The sequence below is a fragment of the Bufo bufo genome, chromosome 1 (genome assembly GCF_905171765.1).
Source record: "Bufo bufo chromosome 1, aBufBuf1.1, whole genome shotgun sequence".
Classification (NCBI taxonomy): Eukaryota; Metazoa; Chordata; class Amphibia; order Anura; family Bufonidae; genus Bufo; species Bufo bufo.
The window spans coordinates 270,325,768-270,347,519 of record NC_053389.1 but is presented as its reverse complement, the minus strand read 5'-3'; the positions used below and the strand labels follow the sequence as shown (position 1 = coordinate 270,347,519).

The following is a 21,752-nucleotide window of genomic DNA, read 5'->3' as shown; positions in this document are numbered from 1 at the left end:
TCTACCCTCCCTATGGTCTGTACAAAAAGCATAGAATAGCAAAGTGGAGTACGCTATTCCATACAATGGTATCCAGAACTACACATTGTGTAGTGGACAGAACTGGTAACCGCAGCTCTGCTCCCGGAAAGGTAAACTGCAGCTGCAGAAATCAGCTCCATCCTCTGCACAATGGATCATGCTACTGCAGTCGGGTACAGGTTGTCAGATCCCCACCGATCCTATAGTGATGGCCTATCCTGAAGATAGGCCAGCAGGTAAATCGGAGTGGAAACCCCTTTAATACAGACACCAGACCAGGCACCTTAAAGGGGTATTCCGGTTACCATAAATATAACTTATGTTTTAGACAAATTCATAATCAATAATTACCTAATATAATGTAAGTTTCACATATTTACCGTTTAGTAGTTATAAAAGTAGTTCCCTGCTACCCACTGTAAATTACCATGGCAGCGACCTGTAGTTCTGAGCCTTTGTTAGGTCGAGCATGCTCAGTGTGTTGCTATCAGTTCTCTAGCTAAATGTCTTGTGAAACAAAGGGCGTGTTAGTGTGCTGCTGATTGGTGAGAAGAGGGGGCGTGACTGCACTGTATATCAGGCAGCCAATCAGTAAACAGCAACACTCACAGCAGGAAACCTAGGGATTGTGGGGACTGTAGTTTTGTAAGGAAGATCAGACACTATGATACTCTCAGCGTCTTGCAGGCTCACACAGGAGCTAGATAAATGGATCGCAAGGTAAATTGAAACTCTGTTTATATGTATAGGTATGGGTTCTGGTTGGGCCACAGCTTACAGCCTTAATGCAGTTTTTTTAAAAATTACCGTATTTTTCGCCCTATAAGACGCATCGGCCCATAAGACGCACCAAGGTTTTTGAGGAGGAAAATAAGAAAAAATATATTTTTAACCAAAAGGTGTGCTTTTGGTGGGTTTGAACTAATGGCGGTCTGTGCATGACACTATTATGGGGTATCTGTGGATGATGCACTGTTATGGGGAGGGGGATTTGTGGATGGCACTGTTATGGGGGGATCTGTGGATGGCACTGTTATGGGGGAGCTGTGGATGGCATTATGATGGGGGGGTCTGTGGATGGCATTATCATGGTGGGGGGGATCTGTGGATGGCATTATGATGGTGGAGGGATCTGTGGATGGCATTATGATGGTGGGGGGATCTGTGGATGGCATTATGATGGGGGGGATCTGTGGATGGCACTGTTATGGGGTGGTGGATCTGTGGATGACACTGCTATATGTGTCATCCACATATCCCCCCATAACAGTCCCATCCACAGATCCCCCCATCATAATGCCATCGACAGACCCCCCCCCCCCCTCCCATCATTATCCCATTCACAGATTCCTAGCGAGGGACTGTAGTAGGCGGGGAGAGCGGCGGCGCCGTGCAGGCACTGTACTCTGGCCCCGCAGCTCAGTATGTACTGTATTATACGTAGTGTTAATCATCAGATCTAAACTGAAAATTATGCACTCCCCATGCGCCCCATGTGTACGTACTTACCTGTACATGTCACGCTCCTGTAGTAAACACTAGCAGCTAGCAGGCAGGCCGGGCGGCCGTAACTCACTGAGGTCACGTGCCTGCTCCGCCTACTTGATTCATAAAGTAGGTGGAGCAGGCACGTGCAATGTAAATTGCCAGCATTTGCCCCATAAGACGCAGGGACACTTTCCCCCCACTTTTGGGGGGAAAAAGTGCGTCTTATGGGGTGAAAAATACGGTAAGTTACTTTACCGAAATACTCCTTTAACCTCTTTCCGACATGTGACATAAAGTGTATGAGTAGGGTCAGGAACCGCGTTGTCAAAAGTTTAATAAAACATATGATAACATTTTAAAAAAAATCCAATTGATCACTTAAAAATCTTAAAAGATAATAAAAAAGTGGTATTGCCTCATCTGTAAAAGTCCAAACTAGTCAAAAGTCTAAACTTGGTCACCTCACCTCCCCAAATAATTGAAGAAAAAGACATATATACCTCAAAATACAAATAAATACAGCTCGTCTTGCAAAAAACACAGAGGTTTTTATTCTGTATTTTATTTAACTATACTAATAAAAGCCCTGTGTGTGTGCTCAGGGCTGGTGTCTGTGCATGTGTGCCGATTATTGAAGTGCGCATGCGCGGCGCACAGACCAATCGGCACACAGTGCTCCACACGCCACCCGCACCAGTCTGCTCTCAGTTCCCATATCGGGCACATGATCTTCGGGCACAGATTTCCAGTCAGCACAGAGTCTGGAGCAGAACACTGCGGTAACACAGCCTGCCGCGGCGTGGGCTGATTCTCCAAGCCAGAGGGCAGGACTGGCGGGGCGGAGCAGCGGCTCTCTCATCTTCCTTTTGTCATACATGCGCCGCACACACTCTGGGCTCCAGCCATCGGCAGCACCCAGCCGTCCTCTGCCTGTCTGAGCACAGATTGTCAGGAGCCAGATTGTCTCAGGCCGGGTCTGGAAGTGGCCTCGGATCTGCCGCCGGGATCAGGTCCCCTCCCCTCGGTGATGACTCAGTCCCGATCCCCGGCTGTTGGCGGGGTCCTCGGCGGCTGCCTCCAGTGCGCAGCCCGGATCATCGATTACAGGGCAGGCTGCTGAATAAGCATTAGCTGCAAGGCTTGGCTACACACGGGGGAAGTGTCACACAGCCCGGGCCAGACAACACCAGGAAGGGGCTGACAGGCACTGGGGAGCACCGACACTGTCATCCAGCAGAGCAGAGTTTGTAGTCTGTTCTGAAGGCAATGTGTGTTCTCGAGTTACATAGAACTGCCGTAAACTTACCCCACAAAACGAATGCAGCTCTGCTTCATCTTTGTAGACTTGACATAGAAAATCAGATCCTGTAGGTTCATGAAAAACGTACAGTAATCCGGTCCTATACAATGCAGATGTCTGGAGGGGGAGAATAATGCAGGGCTTCCAGGGAGAGATGGGGTAGATTATCCAGGGGCAGACACAGACAGCAGAGGGCCCCTGTGCAAGGAATGTACCTGCCCCCCCCCAAACCACACATCCTAAATAATAAAAGCCCTGTGTGCGTGCGCTGTGTCCATGTGCTGATAATTGAAGTGCGCATGCGCGACACGCTGGCCAATCAACACACGGCGCTCCACACGCCGCCCGCACCGCCCACACCAGTGCACCGTCCAATTACAGCCCCCCCCCCCACACGCAACCGCACCACCCACGCCTCCTCTCTTGACTTTGCCCCAAGTCACCCCCTCGCTCTCAACCCCACAGACTCCGCAGTCACATGACGCCAAACAGAGATCGCAATAACGCCTGCAAAAGCGTCATAGTCAGTTTTACTCCCTAAAAAATGTCTAATGCGTATGAGTACGCTCAATGATTTCACTGCCATTCATGAGCGCACCGAGCGCTGTGAACGGCACAGGCAGCGCAGCCATATTGCTGGTGCCTGAAAGCTCCAATATCAGAGCTCCGTACAGTACAGAGCTTTGTTATTAGGGAGGAGGCTGATGATTTTCCAGTATCAGCGTGATCCTCTCACACCCCCCTTCTCCCGCGCTCTGAACACAGCAGCAGCAGCAGCTTGCTTTTCAGTTATTATGAAAACATGGAGCGCACGCCACCCTGCGCCAATACCAGCTGTGGATGAAGTACCAGGGACAGCATGGTGGGAACAGAGCATCTGCTGAGCAAAGACCATGTGCCCAGGTGATGTCACACCAGAAGTCCCAACGTGCCCTGCAGGCTTCTATCTACTGGGAGCTCAATGTGGAGGTTTATGAATGGGAAAAACTAATGGCCAAAACCCTAAATTAAAAGGTCTGTAGGAGCAGAACTTTGAGACTTTATTAACACTACTATCGACATAAGGTAATCTAGAGAAACAGCAGGTTTTTTAAATTCTTTTTTCCTTTAGCTGTTTAGGTATCAGAGCAATCAAATGAAATTTATGTTTTAACATTAGGGTCAGAAACAGGGTTTCGTTTAGCCCCTTGGCTATTAGTTTTTCTATGTAAGTACCTTGGACCACTGAGAGGTCTATTTTCCCATATGGTTTATGTATGGAGCGCACTGTCCAGAAATCACAGAGAGGTCTATAGAGTACACTATACTAAGGCTGAAACAATTACTCAATTGAATCAAGCAATTTGACACCAAAAAAATCCTCAATGCAAATTTTTTGCATCGAGGATTCATTTGTGTCATGTGACCACGGAGCAAGAGTGAAGCGCTTGCTATTACTCACCGCTCCGTGGTAACCTGCCAGCCCGTACTGCTAGCCACAGCCATCAGTCACAGTGCCAGCAGTCTCAGCCACAGCCAACAGTTTCGGCTACCAGTCTCAGCCACCAGTCAGTGCCAGCAGTCTCAGCTATAGCCACCACTCAGTGCCAGCAGGCTCAGTCATAGCCACCAGTCAGTGCCAGCAGGCTCAGCCACAGCCAACAGTTTCGGCCACCAGTCTCAGCCACCACTCAGTGCGAGCAGTCTCAGTCATAGCCACCAGTCAGTGCCAGCCGTCTCAGCCATCAGTCATTGCCACCAGTCACAGTGCCAGCAGTCTCAGCCACAGCCAACAGTTTTGGCCAGCAGTCTCAGCCACCAGTCAGGCACCAGCCGCAGCAAGCAGTCTCAGCCACAGCCAGCACTCAGTGCCAGCAGTCTCAGCCATAGCCAGCACTCAGTGCCAGCAGTCTCAGCCACCAGCCGCAGCCAGCACTCTCAGCCACAGCCAGCAGTCAGCGCCAGCAATCTCAGCCACCAGCCGCAGCCATTACACTTAGCCAACAGTCAGTGCCAGGAGTCTTAGCCACAACCAGCAGTCACGGCCACCAGTCACGGCCGCCAGTCTCAGCCACCAGCCGCAGTCAGCAGTCTCAGCCACAGCCAGCACTCAGTGCCAGCAGTCTCACCCACAGCCACCAGTCAGTGCCAGCAGTCTCAGCCAATGTGGTCAAGTTCCCTTGCCATTTAATATAGACTGTTCCTACTCATGTTTATGCACTACTGTTCTAGCGCCCGTTATTGTAACAGGCTTAATGTCTAGTTTGGTATAATTCATTTAAAAAAACTGATCCGTCAGTGAAAACAATGTAAGTCAATGGTGACTGATCCGTTTAAAAAAAAAATACGGATCCGTCACCCATTGACTTTCAATGTATTTAATGAAGTATTTATTTCACAGAACTGCATGCTAATGAGACGGATGCATCCTGATGTGCAAAATCAAAACGGATCTGTTTAATTCCAGTATTGAGATTCTCTGCCGGATCTCATTACCGGAATTAACAACGCAAGTGTGAAAATAGCCTAACATGTAATTTGTACCTTACTGTGAATAGAGTAAAAACCCAAAAAACAATCCCTTTAATAATTCTGTACCCAGATCAGCCCTTCTAAACAAATATAGTTCACTCTATGGCTAAATCGGCCCTGGTCAAAGGGGTGGTGTGAGCTTAGAAAAATGATCTGGTGCTGTTTCAGAGGCAGCGGCCATGGAGTGGCACTGTTTCTAGAAAAAAAACATGGAAGTGCTGCATCTTATCAATTTCTTGGAGACCACCTTATAGATCATGTGATCTCATGGGTCCCAGATCAGTCCTCCCTGTGATAAAATCTCATACAATTGGACAGTTTCATCGTCTAATTCAGATTCACTCACTATGGAAAATAATTGTGATCCAAATATTTCATAGCAAATCTTAAAAATCTATAAAATGCTTAAAAAAAACGAAATAAATCTATAAATAAATGAAAAAGACAACACCACTGCCAATATCCATAAAGCCCCAAGAACATGGCCAGATTACAGATCTGTAAAGCAGAGGACTTGGAATTTTATGAACCTATACTGTAACTAACAGACTCCTCTCTGTTACATTCTGCATAACAGGATAATACAGTGCCCCCTAGAGGCACCATATGGTGGTACACATACAAAATCCTGAACTGCTGCTACTACTACTATGTCTGAATACCTGACATCATTTATCCCATTTTATGTCTCAGCTTTAGGTCTTATGCACACAACCGTATCCATTTTGCAGTCTGCAAACCGTGGATCTGCAAATACAGATGCGGCTGTGTGTGATCCGTTATTGTCTCACACCCATCAGTGGAAATGGCTATTACTGTCTGCAAAACGGGCAAGACTAGGCCATGTTCTAGAATTTGCGGAACGGCCTCATGGATACGGACGGCACACGGATGAGATCTGACATAGAAATGAATGGGTCTGCAAGCAACCTGCAAAAAAATGCAGATCGGACGCTGACCTAAATTACAGTCGTGTGCATGAGGCCTTAGGCCACTTTCACACAGTCAGTGTTTGGTCATTGATTTCCATCAGTGATTGTGAGCCAAAACCATATCCAGGCCAAAAACACAGAAGAGGAAGAAATCTCTCCATTATACCTTATCTCTGCGTAGCCTACACTCATGGTCTTGACTCACAATCACTGATCAAACACTCACTGTGTGAAAGAAGCCTTATGGATACTTTCTTACAAATATTTAAAGCTAGAAAAAGTGTGACCAATTTATCTGTCTTAGCTTTGTGTCATCTGAAACCATCACATGGCACTAATGTCATCCTATTTTGTACAAGCATGTGACTTCTTATATTTGTACTAAGGTGTTTTACACGGACTCGTTGTGCCATAATGGTGTGCTCCATCAGAGATGATGTACATATACCAATTATCCCCCACAGAAGTCAATGGAGACTGAAAAATAAAATCTTAAAGGCTATGTACACCTTTGGGGGGCAATGTTTTTATTATTGCATTGTACGTATTTTGAGCTAAAATCATTTTTTCAATTGGTCTTAAAAAAAAAAATATGGAGCCCTTTTTTCTGTACAGAGCTGAGATGCTGTAGTAGCAGACTGTGGATTTTCTCTCTTCTCCGTCAGTTGGGGAGCTGACGGACTCCTTATCTCTGCTCTCTGACATTATAAACACTCATTAGCTCAGTTCTTATCTTATCTTACCTAAATAAGTGTTTATGACCCTCTTAGTAGCTTAGAGATAAGGGTTATTAGATGACCGGCACAAAGTGAGTGTGAAAGTACCAGTCACACAGCTAGAAAAACAATTAACCCTTTGTGACAGAACGGCTCAATATTTTTAATAAAGGCCATGTGAAAATATGATTTTTAGCCAAAAATGAGTAAAATGTAATCATAAACAAAAATTTTATTCACCTCCAGACAGGTTACTAAACTAAAAATGTTTCATTGGTTGCCCTTTGGTACCCATTCTGAATACAATATAAAATCATACATTAAAAAGAAACTTCATTGGTGCAGTTCGCAGGTATATACAGAGCGCCATATGGCACCAGATGAATCTGGGCAGATGCCAGGGTCTAGTTAAAGAGGACCTTTCACTAGAATAAAAAATCTAAACTAAGTATACAGACATGTAGAGCGGCGCCCAGGGATCCCCCTGCACTTACTATTATACCTGGGTGCCGCTCCGTTCTCCGGTATCTTCATATTTTCGGCTCCACCCAGTGGAGCCTGCCGGCGTCTCCTTCTCCCATGCTGTAGCGCTGGCCAATCGCAGCGCTCAGCTCATAGCCTGAGAGGTTTTTTTTTCTCTCAGGCTATGAGCTGAGCGCTGCGATTGGCCAGCGCTACAGCATGGGAGAAAGAGACGCCGGCAGGTTCCACTGGGTGGAGCCATAACATACCGGGCAAACGGAGCGGCGCCCGGCCCCAGGGATAATAGTAGGTGCAGGGAGATCCCTGGGCGCCGCTCTCCATGTCTGTATACTTAGTTTAGATTTTCTATTCTAGTGAAAGGTCCTCTTTAAACATGCTATATGCTTGGCATGCTGAGGTGAAGCACACAGGGGACTTACTGTGACTCTGTTACCCAAGGCCCAAGTATGCTAGAGCCAGCCCTGCCCTATGTTCTATCGTACCATAAATTTTTCTTACAGTCACCTTCGTCATTAACGCCCAAAATAGCCCAGTCCTGAAGTAATTATTCATGTCTATTGAAGCCACCATGTGAATCACATTCTGTTACTTTTATTAATCATATTTGCGTAAATCGCATAAGTATCTCCTGGAAAAGATATGATAAATGCAATTAACCTGTTTTATAAAATGGACACAACTTTGACAAGAGGCTCCACATCAAAGCAAGTGGCCTGACTTGAGTCTGACAGATGAAAGCACTTGAGCTCTTATACACAAATAATGCTGGCTCTGGCATAGAGAGAGACCACCATCTAGTGTTCAACCTGTGTAAGTACAATCTGCCTACTTTTCATATCAATAGATCACTTTATTATATGCCATCAATGCTATATCAAAAGCAACTCGTATTTTAAAAAAAATATTATATAATTTATTTCAGAATTATAGAATTCAAAAAAATTGTGCTGCTTGAATGGCATTTGTCATTTGCCTGCAGGTTTTTCCTGTATCCATGAATATAAAGAAATACTACTAAAAAGGGGTGTCCAGGAAAAAGAGGGTCTTCCTTTTTTTTTTACAGAAAGAACATCACTCTTGTCTATAGATTTTATTTTTGGTACTTTAGCTCACCCTCATTCACTTAACCCCTTAAGGACACAGCCTTTTTACACCTTAGGACCAGGCCATTTTTTGCAAATCTGACCAGAGTCCCTTTAAGTGCTGATAACTTTAAAACGCTTTGACTTATCCAGGCCGTTCTGAGATTGTTTTTTCGTCACATATTGTACTTCATGACACTGGTAAAATGAAGTCAAAAAAATTATTTTTTTTGCACCAAAAAATACATATTTTAACAAAAATTTGGAAAAATTAGCAAATTTCAAAGTTTCAGTTTCTCTACTTCTGTAATACATAGTAATACCCCCAAAAATTGTGATGACTTTACATTCCCCATATGTCTACTTCATGTTTGAATTGTTTTGGGAATGATATTTTATTTTTTGGGGATGTTATAAGGCTTAGAAGTTTAGAAGCAAATCTTGAAATTTTTCAGAAATTTACAAAAACTACATTTTTAGGGACCAGTTCAGGTCTCAAGTCACTTTGCGAGGCTTACATAATAGAAACCACCCAAAAATTACCCCATCTAAGAAACTACACCCCTCAAGGTATTCAAAACTGATTTTGCATACGTTGTTAACCCTTTAGGTGTTGCACAAGAGTTATTGGCAAATGGGGAGGAAATTTGAGAATTTCATTTTTTTGTCTAATTTTTCATTTTAACCCATTTTTTCCACTAACAAATCAAGGGTTAACAGCCAAACAAGACTGTATCTTTATTGCCCTGACTCTGCCGTTTACAGAAACACCCAATATGTGGCCGTAAACTACTGTACGGCCACACAGCGGGGCGTAGAGTGAAAGGTGTGCCGTATGGTTTTTGGAAGGCTGATTTTTATGGACTGGTTTATTTACACCATGTCCCATTTGAAGCCCCCCTGATGCACCCCTAGAGGAGAAACTCCCTAAAAGTGACCCCATCTAAGAAACTACACCCCTCAAGGTATTCAAAACTGATTTTACATACATCGTTAACCCTTTAGGTGTTGCACAGGAGTTATTGGCAAATGGCGATGAAATTTGAGAATTTCATTTTTTTGCCTAATTTTCCATTTTAACCCATTTTTTCTACTAACAAAGCAAGGGTTAACAGCCAAACAAGACTGTATCTTTATTGCCCTGACTCTGCTGTTTACAGAAACACCCCATATGTGGCCGTAAACTACTGTACGGGCACACAGCGGGGCGTAGAGTGAAAGGTGCGCCGTTTGGTTTTTGGAGGGCTGATTTTGCTGGACTGTTTTTTTGGCACCATGTCCCATTTGAAGCCCCCCTGATGCACCCCTAGAGTAGAAACTCCATAAAAGTGACCCCATCTAAGAAACTACACCCCTCAAGGTATTCAAAACTGATTTTACAAACTTTGTTAACCCTTTAGGTGTTGCACAAGATTTAATGGAAAATAGAGATACAATTTCAAAATTTCACTTTTTTGGCCGGCCGGGCGGCAGTGATCGAAACAACACATGACGTACCGGTACGTCATGTGTCCTTAAGTACCAGGACATCATGACGTACCGGTACGTCATGTGTCCTTAAGAGGTTAAAGGTGAGTGAGCTGCAATGACAGACTTAGCCCACTGTGTGGCACTGTTTCAGGCAAATACTGGAAGGCCCATTTACAGAACCCAGTATCAACTGGCTTTCTCTGTTTTTCCTGGAATATATAACACTAAAAAAGTATTCAGATTGTGTATTTTATGACAGTAGAGTGGGTACATTAGGAGAAATGGGGCAAGTCTTAAAATGTATTACAATAGCATTTATGCATTGCACAACTCCTAATGTTCACTCACCATTGCCTTCCTTTGGTTCACCTATAGAATTTCTAAGCACCATGAAAAGAAGCTATAATTTTAGAAGATAAAACCAAATCTCTCAAATTCATACCACCCTTGTGAGTCACATAGTAGTACTGCCACAATAAAATAAACATCAATCTGTGCCCCCACACCTGCAGGCCCATTTACACCCCTTTGAGTCCATATACATGTGCATCTCAATAAATTAGAATATCATGGAAAAGTTAATTCATTTCAGTAATTGAATTAAAAAAGTGAAACTCATATATTCTATAGATTCATTACACACAGGGTGTTTATTTCTTTGAATGATGATTATGGCTTACACCTAATGAAAACCCATAAGTCAGAAAAATTTAAATATTGTGGAAAAAGTTCAATATTGTAGACTCATGGTGTCACAAAGTAATCAGCTATAATCAATACAAAACACCGCCAAAGTTTTCCTAAGCCTTTAAATGGCCCTCAGTCTGGTTCAGTAGCCTAAACAATCATGGGGAAGACTGCTGACTTGACAGTTGTCCAGAAGGCAGTCATTGACACCGTCCACAAGGAGGGTATGCCACATTGCCAAAGAAACTGACTGTACACAGAGTGCTGTATCCAAGAATTTTAATGGAAAGTTGAGTGGAAAGAAAAAGTGTGGTAGAAAAAGGTGCACAAGCAACAGGGATAACCGCAGGCTTGAAAGCATTGTCAAGAAAAAGCCATTCAAGAATCTGGGGGAGACTCACAAGAACTCACAAGAAGTGGACTGCGGCTGGAGTCAGTGCTTCAAGAGCCACCCTACACAGACACATCCAGGACATGGGCTACAACTGTCGCATTCCTTGTGTCAAGCCACTCATGACCCAGAGACAACATTAGAAGGGTCTTACCTGGACTAGGGACAGAAAGTACTGGACTGTTGCTCAGTGGTCCAAAGTCCTGTTTTCAGATGTAAGTACATTTAGCATTTCATTTGGAAATCAAGGTCTTAGTCGGGAGGAAGAGTGGAGAGTCACACAATCCAAATTGCTTGGTGATGGTTTGGGCCATGTCATCTGCTGGTGTTGGTCCACTGTTATATCAAGTCCAAAGTCAGTGCAGCTGTCTAAAAGGAAATTTTAGGGCACTTCAGGCTTCCCTTATAGAGATCCGGATTTCATTTTCCAGCATGACTTGGCACCTGCCCACACTGCCAAAATTCCCCCTATTTATATAATGCTCTCCACCCCATAATATAATGCCCCCCCACAAGAAAAGACCAAACATTATACTCACCTGCAGGCCACAGGTTTCTTCTATCTTCAGGCCGCTGGGCCTTAGTTACCGCTTCCCAGCTCAGACGGTCACGATGATCCTGCGCCGGATCACAGGCAGAGCAATGACATGGTCACGTGCCTGTGTCATCACGCTGTGCGTGAACCGGCAAAGGAGGTCGTAATGATGTCATTGCAACGTTCTACTGCCTCACAGGCTTCAGGCCTAGCGGCCTAAGAGGTCGAATGGCGGGGACGGGAGCCAGAGGCTCCTGTGCCCCGCAGTAAACTGCCACTCCCTCTGCCTCAAGGAAGAAGCGGGCGTGACATCCCAAAAAATACCATAGTAATTAAAAAACTGCGATATTGACATTTTTTATTATTGCGGTATATTGTACACACCAGTAAAACGCCCAACACTAGCATGACACCACCGTAAAACCTCATTCACACGTCAGTGTTTCACGGACATGTGCTGTACATGTTCTCCACGGACAGCACACGTCCCCATTCATTTTAATGTGTATTCAGACATCAGTGTTTTAGCACGGTCTGTGGGTCAGTGTTTTTAGCACGGATGCATGCTCTATTTTTTCCATCACGTCCATTATAGTTTATGGGTCCGTAAAAACCACGGATGCAACACAGGTGCAATCCGTGTTGCATCCATGTTTCACAGATCATTAGAGATGCTTTGAAAATTATTTTTCAGCTGTTCAGTGTCAGTGAAACATGGATGCAACACGGACAGCAAAAAACAGACACGCGGACCCAACACGGACAGCTTCATGGATGCATCACTGACCACCTGGTCCCGGATTTGAGCACGGACACAGATGTGTGAATGAGGCTTAATAAAGATATAGAGATATACCAGGTCCACTACATGTCTTCACCAGTACATGGTTGATCTTCAGTACCTTCATTGAGGAAGATAAATATTCCCAATAGTTCTCAACTTGAAGACTATAACAGACATGTATCTGCGTGTGTATATATATATATATATATATATATATATATATATATATATACACACACACACACACACACATAAGATCCTGTACTTTAGAATGTATTGCGTGTTTGTATGTTCCCACAACTCGGCAATTCAGGGGTTGTAAGTAGGGATAAGCAAATCGACTTGGTTTCAAACATCCGAAGTCGATTCGCATAATACTTTGTTTGAATACTGTACAGAGCGAGCTCCGTACAGTATTCAAACAAAGTATTATGCGAATTGACTTTGGATGTTTCATCCCAAGTCGATTCGCTCATCCCTAGTTGTTAGGGATTAGGAGACCTTTTACTGAATGTTTTTTTTTATTATTTTCTTACATTTTACTATACAGCAGGACAAGTAGATCTACCTAGCTGAGGAGGACCTACCGTCTGAAATGGAGTCCAACTTGTTAGGACACCCACAGGCAGTTTTGCCAGTGGAGAGCAGACCATCCATATTGAATTCAAGGTGGTCACAGGCATTCAGTCATGAGTGTCCCTCTCTCCACTGGCAGCTGAGACTATAGCCAATGTGGCGGGGCCCCAAATGATCAGTGCTCTATGACAAATCCTATTTTCTTGTCATAAAACTCTTTGGAGAAACATCTTGACGATCTGGTGCCATGTCAACATAGTTCCACCACTTCCTATTAAAATATACTAATTTACACTCCATATACAGGACAGCACATTACTATTCCATGTGTTCACTTCTATAGAAATAACGTTATGTAGCTGACTGACATTAGTGATGTGCTAATGTCAGCAGGACATAACAGTATGATTTATAACTCCCTGCCTGCCGCCGTTCTCTTTACCTCCCTGGCGGTCTAATTCGTGTAGTATTTTCATACCCGAAGTGGTACATTCTTCCGGAGCTGCGGGCAAAAGTTTGCACACACTGTGTGCTGTCCACGTCCATTCCTGCCCCGTTCTAATTAACCCATGGTAATCCCGAGTGTGGTTTGGGGTTACCGCTTCTTGCAGTGTAAATTAACCCCGAGCCACACTCGGTATTACCGCTAGAGAGGTTAAAATAAAGACGTTTAAAATATGCTAATGAGCCTCTAGATGCTACTGGGGCGTTGCTTCAGCACCTAGAGGCTCGGTCTGCGCACCCTTAGGCACGCCCAGGTCCCGTTGATTGTCGAGTTCTCCTCATCGTCCCGTAGCACCTAGAGGCTCATTAGCATATTTTAAAAGTCTTCATTTTAAGAGAACGGCGGCAGGCAGGGACTGCTGACATTAGCCCATCGCTCATGTCAGTCAGCTACATAACGTTATTTCTCATGACAGAAACCCTTTAAGCAGTAATTTGCAGCACCACCACAAGGCTACATGGAGAATACACCGTTTTCTTTGAAATTGAAGGACTGTCTGTGCATTGCATGGACACACCAGGTCCTCCAGAGTGACAGTTGCTCTCTGTACCCATTTTTCCCCTTCATTTGCACCTTGCAGAAAGAGAATTGTCAATGTGGAATATATACGAGGGGGTTAATACATACACAAGTTTGAGAAGAATATATTAACTTTTTATTGTTGAATTATCAACAGGCAAAAAACAATAGGACTCAAAGTATTAACAGACAAAAGTACACACATCCGGGAGTACAGCGCCCTCTGCAGTTAAACAAGTCACTCAATTCAAACACCTTCCACCCTGAAGTCTCATAGAGACCAAATAATGGATAACAAAAAGGGTACAGAAAATGCCAATGACGATTTTCACAAGAAAATTATTGAGACATGGCAGCAACAGCATCAGGCCTCATGCACACGACCGCGGTCCGCAAAAAGGGGTTCCGTTGTTCCGTGATCCGTTTTTGTTTCCGTGTGTCTTCCTTTATTTTTGGAGGATCACCAGACATGAAGGAAAGCAAAAAAAAGTCAAAGTCAAGTTTGCCATGCAAATGATAGGAAAAAAACAGACGCGGACGCGGATGACAATCTTGTGTGCCTCCATGTTTTTTCACAGACCCATTGACTTGAATGGGTCCGTGAACCGTTGTCCGTGAAAAAAATAGGACAGGTCATATTTTTTTGACGGACTGGAAACACGGATCACGGACGCGGATGCCAAACGGTGCATTATCAGAGTTTTCAACGGACCCATTGAAAGTCAATGGGTCCGCAGAAAATCACAGAAAACGGAACAACGGACACGGAACACAACAACGGTCGTGTGCATGAGGCCTCATGGAAAGGAAAATAATTTAAATGATCTTTGGGTTCAATTTGAGATGTCAAATTTAAGCCAATATGCCAGGCCTTCCTCATTGAGTGGGGGGGGATGGAGTATATATAGAATATTATCTTATAGGACAGCACCCCTAATGGTTCAAATAGAAGAACTGTGCCGCAGTGGAAATCACCTACATGATCTACACCAACAAAGGAAATGTGGAGTCACAGGTCACTGCTTCGATTTTCGAAGGAGCATCTGCAAAAGGGTGAATTGGATTGGATGCCAACTACTCCACTTTTCCCATATACCACTTTAATACATCTCCCCTATTTAGTTGCCGTCTTCTGTCAATGAAAAAAATGAACCATGGGGCACGTTTATTAAGACCAGCGTTTTACACTGGCGTGAGCAGGGCCAAGTCGCCTCTACACCTGAAATACACCTAATTTAGGCCTCATGCACACAGCCGTTCTGTTTTTTTGCGGTCCGTAAATTGCGGATCCGCAAAACACAAAAGCCGCCCGTGTGGCTTCCGCAATTTGCGGAACGGAACAGACGGCCCATTGTAGAAATGCCTATTCTTGTCCGCAAAACGGACAAGTTATATTTTTTTTGCGGGGTCACGGAACGGAGCAACGGAGTGCTGTCCGCATCATTTGAGGCCCCATTGAAGTGAATGGATCTGCACCCTAGCCGCAAAAACTGCGGCTCGGATGCGGACCACAACGGTCATGTGCATGAGGCCTTAGGCATATTTCAGCTTAGTAAATGAAACCTCTCATCTGTTTTGGGGTAAGTTGGTGGACAACTATGGCTGCTATTGGGTTGTCGCCCAAATTTCACCTAGTCATGAACGACAAATCTGCCTAGTTACGAGGGAGGTAACACTACATAAGGCCTCTTGTAGACGAACGTAAGGACTCCGTGCGGTCCGCAACGCACAGGAACCGACCCTGGGCCAACCGCATGCGGATCGCGACCCTATTCACTTGAATGGGGTCCGCGATCCGTCAATTCCGCAAAAAGATAGAACAAGTTCTATCTTTTTGCGGAACGGAAGCACGGAACAGAACACCAAAGCAGCACTCTGTAGTGCTTCCGTTCCGCACCGCATCTCTGGATTTGCAGAGCCATTGAAGTAAATGGGTCTGCATCCGTAATGCGGATTGCACATGGCCGATGTCCCGTGTATTGTGGACCTGATGTATGCTGGCCGCACTACGGCCACGGGGAACACACGGTCGTGTGCAAGAGGCCTTAGAAGATTTGACATCCAAGATTCTGGAGCAGGCTTTTCAACCGGATTTTTTTTTTCTTTTTTGGACAACCAAAAATCATAGATAACCAACATTTTTAACAGATACTTCAAATCATAAAGAATATAATAACCTATATCTACAGGTCAGATACTACTAATAAACGACCTTCGTAGCATTGACCGAGAGCTGTAAAACGCTAATTTATTTACAAACTATGGGGGGAAAACTCCCATCTTTTTAAGGACTGTCCAGGAATTTCTGGAGGCTTATCGACTGTGGTTTGGTGATAGCAGCCATATTGATTGTCAACCAGTTTAACCATCTGATAGAAGCCACCATGCTGGTGACTTGTGACTCTTAGGGCACACACACAAGCGAGCTCAGTGCGAGAAATTTGCAGCGTGTGGCAGTGAGAGGTCCCATTCTGACAGAATCGCATGGCATTAAAATGATTTATAAGGCTGTCTGACCTTGAGAGGTGTGGAATCGATTGTATAACACTGACAGCATTATGTCAGTGTAAGGGCTCATGCACATGGCCGCAACCATTTTTGCGGTCCGACAAATTGCAGATCTGCAAAACATGGATACCTGCCCTCTGTAGAACGGTCCTATTCTTGTCCATAAAATGGACAAGAATAGGACACGTTTTATTTTTTGCTGGGCTGCGGAACCGACATACAGATGCGGACAGCTCACCGTGTGCTGTCTGCACCATTTGCAACCCTATTGAAGTGAATGAGTCCGAATCCAACCCGCAAAAAAAAAAATATAATAATCCAGTAGATTTCAGGACTCTAAGGGTCACACAGCATTAACACAAATCCGCAGAAAATACGGATGATCTCTGTGTGACATCCGTATTGCATCAGTTATTTTTTTTGCGGATCCATTGTAACAATGCCTATCCTTGTCCGCAAAACGGCCATGTGGACATACAGAAACAGAATGCACATTTCCGTTTTTTTGCGGACCCATTGAAGTGAATGGTTCCACATACGGGCTGCAAAAAAAAAAAAAAAAAGAATGTAACAAACACGGGAAAGAAATACGTTTGAGTGCATAAGCCCTAACTCTTTGCAGTCCTGTCAGAGAAGCAGAGGTCATACCATGCTGCAAGTTCCTTGCCTTGAACTCGCTCATGTCTATCTGGCCTCAGTGGAAATGCTTGTAAGAGCATTTAGTGCACGGATGTTCTGAAACTGCAACTCCCGGAATGTCCCATTCACTTCTATGGGAATTGCGAGAACAACCGAGCATGTTTGCATGCTCAGTTTAACCCAGATGATCCTAATACAGTATCTGAAGCTGGATTTTATTTTTAAACCAGACGAGCCTTTTAACAGTTTCTGTAACATTCTGCACCACACAGCACTTCAAGTTAAACCAGGCCATCGGAGGATGGGGCAATGAAGAAACAAAAACTCTATTAATCAGCCATTACTGGGAATTGAAAGATGCAGGATTATAAAATATTCTGGATTATCTGATGTATAACATGCTGGGCATTTAAAATGTGCACCAGTTAAATGCGGAAAGCATGGTTTCTCTGCAGATTTTCTGCAAGCCCTACGGATTTTCCTCAGCAGAATTGTGTACATGTGGCTATAGCCTTAGAGGTTATCACTCCGCAGTCTTCTGCTTCTGGAATCAAGTCCCAGACTGGAAGAATTTCTTATAAAAGGCCCCATGGCACATGACCGTATCAGTTTCGTGGTCCGCAAAATACGGATACCAGCCATGTGCGATCCTCATTTCCTGCCCTATGTTAAATATGCCTATTCTTGTCCGCAAAATGGACAAGAATAGGACATGTTCTATTTTTTCTGCAGGGCTGTGGTATAGACAGTAAACGGTGTGCCGTCCACATTTTTTGCGACCCATTTGAAATTAATGCGGACCAAAATACAGTCATCTGAATGGGCCCTTTAGATATTGGATTAAAGGGGCTGTAAACTTATAATCATCATAAAACAAAAAAAAAAAAAAAAATTATATATATATATATATATATATATATATATATATATATATATATATTGTTCACCATCGTTCAGTTCACTGACTGCAGACAGCAGTGTAAACAACAGAAGTTTTTTTTGGTTGCCATGGTTACATCCAGAGTGATGTGTATGTCCATAAATACGCAAGCAGTGGTTTTCATCTGGCTGAATAATGGCAGAACCAGGCTGGATTGCATATAGTCAATGGGCTTTGGCTGCCTCTGCCAGAACAACCTTTTAGCACTGAGAAGTGTGAAACTAGCCTTATAAATGTATGTAACTTTAAAGATACCATATTTTTGGACTATAAGAAGCACTTTTCTCCCCCCAAATGCAGAGGGAAAATGTGTGTCTTATGCTGCAAATGCTAATTGCTTCCATTATGATAAGGGAAGCGGTGAATAAAATTCTACGCTGGCTGTACTCATCGCTCTCTGGTATTCTTCCAGTCCCCGCCCTGCGTCCTGATTGCGTACAGAGAGGGGGATGTAGTGCACGTAGGTGCACACTATGATCTGGCATTGTGCAATGTCATGTCACAGTGCAGAGCAGACGGGAAGAAGTCCAGGGAGCGGTAAGTACAGAAGGAGCGCACGATCTGCAGGAGGAGAGGTAATGTCATTTTTATTTTTGTCTGATGGCACTTGGGAGTCTAATCTGGGGTCTGAGGAAGAATGGGGGGTCTGTGGCTCTTTTTTTTTCTTATTTTCCTCCTCTATATCCTAGACGCGTCTTATGGTCTGAAAAAAAACTGCAAACAGACATCCCCGAGAGTAGCCATGACAGCCTTAAAACATCTATTGTATACTCAGCTGGCTTCACTCTAATAATTTTGGAAAAATGAGGCAAACTAAGATTTCAGAATCAATTTGCCCATTATTTTCTTGAATTCATCAAAAGCGACTCTCAAACCTGATGAATCAATTTTCCAACTGATCATAATGCAGGAAATCGCAAACCATTTTGCCAGATGGTGAAACTCTGATGGCAAAAATAAAAGCATCAATCCACAGTGTGCCGCTGCATACCACAAGTGATCCCTATAATGGTATAATAGTCTCATCCTACATACAGTATTTTCAGTGGTGTGAGTAAAGTGCACTACCAGTCTACAAGTAAGTGGCCATTTTGAATTGCACTACCTGTCCCAGCATGACCCTTGCATTTTGGACATGCACAATGTATTACAGGGGTGATACAGATAATTCATAGACAAATAAACAGATGTGTAATACCAAAGAAATAGCAATAGCGGGATATATATAAACAATTCTTAATTATCACATGATTTTTTAAAAATTACGGTACATATTAAAAATAATTCTCAGGTGGTCACAGAGAACATGGGACAAAACGCCCAGGCAGGCAATTAAAGAAATCTATTACTTTCTATAAACAGCATACATATAGGAGCAATACACACAATATTATATAGTAAAGGGCTTATGCAAGTAAACATACACTTTATTAGTATGTCAATCCTAAGTAAATCACAGTATAACAATATCATACCAGCCACGTGTCCAAGCACTTTACTATATAATATTGTGTGTATTGCTCCTATATGTATGCTGTTTATAGAAAGTAATATCATTTCTTTAATTGTCAGCCCACATTGCCTGCCTGGGCATTTTGTCCCATGTTCTCTGTGACTACCTGAGAATTATTTTTAATATGTAATTTCAAAAGAATTATGTTATAATTAAGAATTGTTAATTTATATATCGCCGGCTATTGCTATTTCTTTGGTGTTATATTCTGGGGCGTAAATCGGAGAACTTTTTTTGGCCCTTGAATTTGGTAGGTGTTAATATAAACAGATGTGGCAGAGCTGAACTTGTCATGTGGTATAATTCATGCTGATATAATCTGTGGTTTTATATTGGACTGCATAAAAAAAAAAAAAACACACAGTATTGTAAGATGACCACAGGATGTCAGCAATCAGCTATAGTCAGTAGGGCAATCTAGCAGCAACTGTTCAATTTGCCTGCAGTGCCACCACAGGGGAAATTAGGCATTGCATGCTGATCATTCAAATCAATGGGCTGTTCATGCAAGGAGGTGATGGGCCTTCAGAGTTGAAGCCTTTTCTTTTTTTTTTTACCGTCCGCTCTGGCCAGGGTCCTGAATGGGGGTACTCCCATGTAATAACTCAGAATTTCCTTGTACGGTATTTGAAAATAGGTGTTCTAAGCACCTAAACCCTTAGTCAGCAAAGAAATGCTCTTAAATAACACATTCATCTCTGCTACATCAAAGATGTTACAATACAAATTTAACCCTGCTACATCATCAGCCTTTCCTGTAAGGCCTTATTGTTAACAGGCTTCGCCCTGTGGATTATTTTCTATGACATTGGACACAACACAGAACAGCTCTGCCTGGATAACATACAGTGCTTGCTGTAAAACACATACAAAATAAATCACTGACTTGCACAGCAGTCATCACAATAAACTTCAGTCCTCCAAAGAAATGGGGAACCACAAGGGGTGTGGGCACAAATATGAAATGGTGATAAAATGTTCCTAGAGAATCCCGCGCTACCAGGTTTTCAAGTAGGTGATTTCAGTTCCACAGAAGGCAAGGTTTTGTGCAGTTTGGCATCACACAAAGTCCTGAACTGTCGCTTTAAATGCCTTATGGATAACCACAAATAGGAGCTGCGGGGGTCCTGGAGAAAAAGTCATAGATTTGTATATTGGACACCATATGACACAATCCTGATGGTACAACACTGTCAGACTGGGTGGCGTGCCAGACTACCGAGTGCCGGATCATCAGACTTGCATTGGATACCCATCCACAGTAGATTTAGTCTCAGTCCTCTTGGCTATTATGGTCTAATAATAAACACAAAAAAAAAACCAAAATGTCAATCGAAGTGTATTAGATATTCCGGGTAGATCTGATTGCTGTCAAATATGACGTAAATGAGTGGAGAGAAGGGATTATCCACACAGCTGTCATACAGGTTCGTGAGGCTGCCATCCTTCGATGGCGGTCGGATGTACTTGCTGTCTCCAGTGGCGTGTTCCCCCACCACGACTCGAGCCAAAAACATGGATTTCTTAGAGAAGAACTGAAAGCAGTCCGAGGTGACTCCATGCAGTTTCAGCGTTGGCCCGTGCTTGCCCGTGTTTTTACAGTACTGGCTTGATAAGGATGCGTTCTTTGCGAAATATGTACCTGAAATGTAAAAAAAAAATTAAAAATTCAGAGCTGACCATACAGTGCAATAAGAGGAAAGTAAGGCTGAAACTGGACAGTTTATGGGTTATTGAGCGTTACTGGCAATCAGAAATTCTGGACATTTCCAGATGTTGATCACCAGCTTCTCTTCACACATCCATAGCATTAAAGGAGTTTTCCAACCCCTAAAAATAAAATTCTAATGTATAAAAAACAATTTTTTTTATTTTTTATTATTATACTTTCCTTTAAAGAGCATCTGTCTCTAGTATCAACCTTATTAAAGCAGAGATACTGCCTGGTAGGGATGATTCTGCAGACTTATTATTTTATTTTTATCCAAATGATGGCTTCAGGTCACCAAGGACCCGCCCCCCTCGGGGTGGACCAGTACCGATGACATAGGCACTGTGTATTGGGAGCTGGTCCATCCAAGGGCAGAGTGGGTGACAATCGCTGCACGCATAGTCTGAGACTGAGGTAGCCAGCAGAAGGGTGGCAGGACAG

General features: G+C 43.6%; 1 protein-coding gene across 3 annotated transcripts in view; it reads right to left on the bottom strand.

Moving 5' to 3' along the window:
• Positions 1-19,811: 19,811 nt before the first annotated feature.
• Positions 19,812-21,752, bottom strand: part of PARP11 (poly(ADP-ribose) polymerase family member 11) — a 41,170-nt gene continuing 39,229 nt past the window's right edge. For all 3 annotated transcript variants that reach the window (XM_040439299.1, XM_040439290.1, XM_040439307.1), the window contains one exon: positions 19,812-21,242. In XM_040439299.1, the coding sequence (XP_040295233.1) occupies positions 20,929-21,242 (314 nt within the window). In that variant the 3' untranslated portion in view covers positions 19,812-20,928. The remainder of the gene's footprint in view (positions 21,243-21,752) is intronic.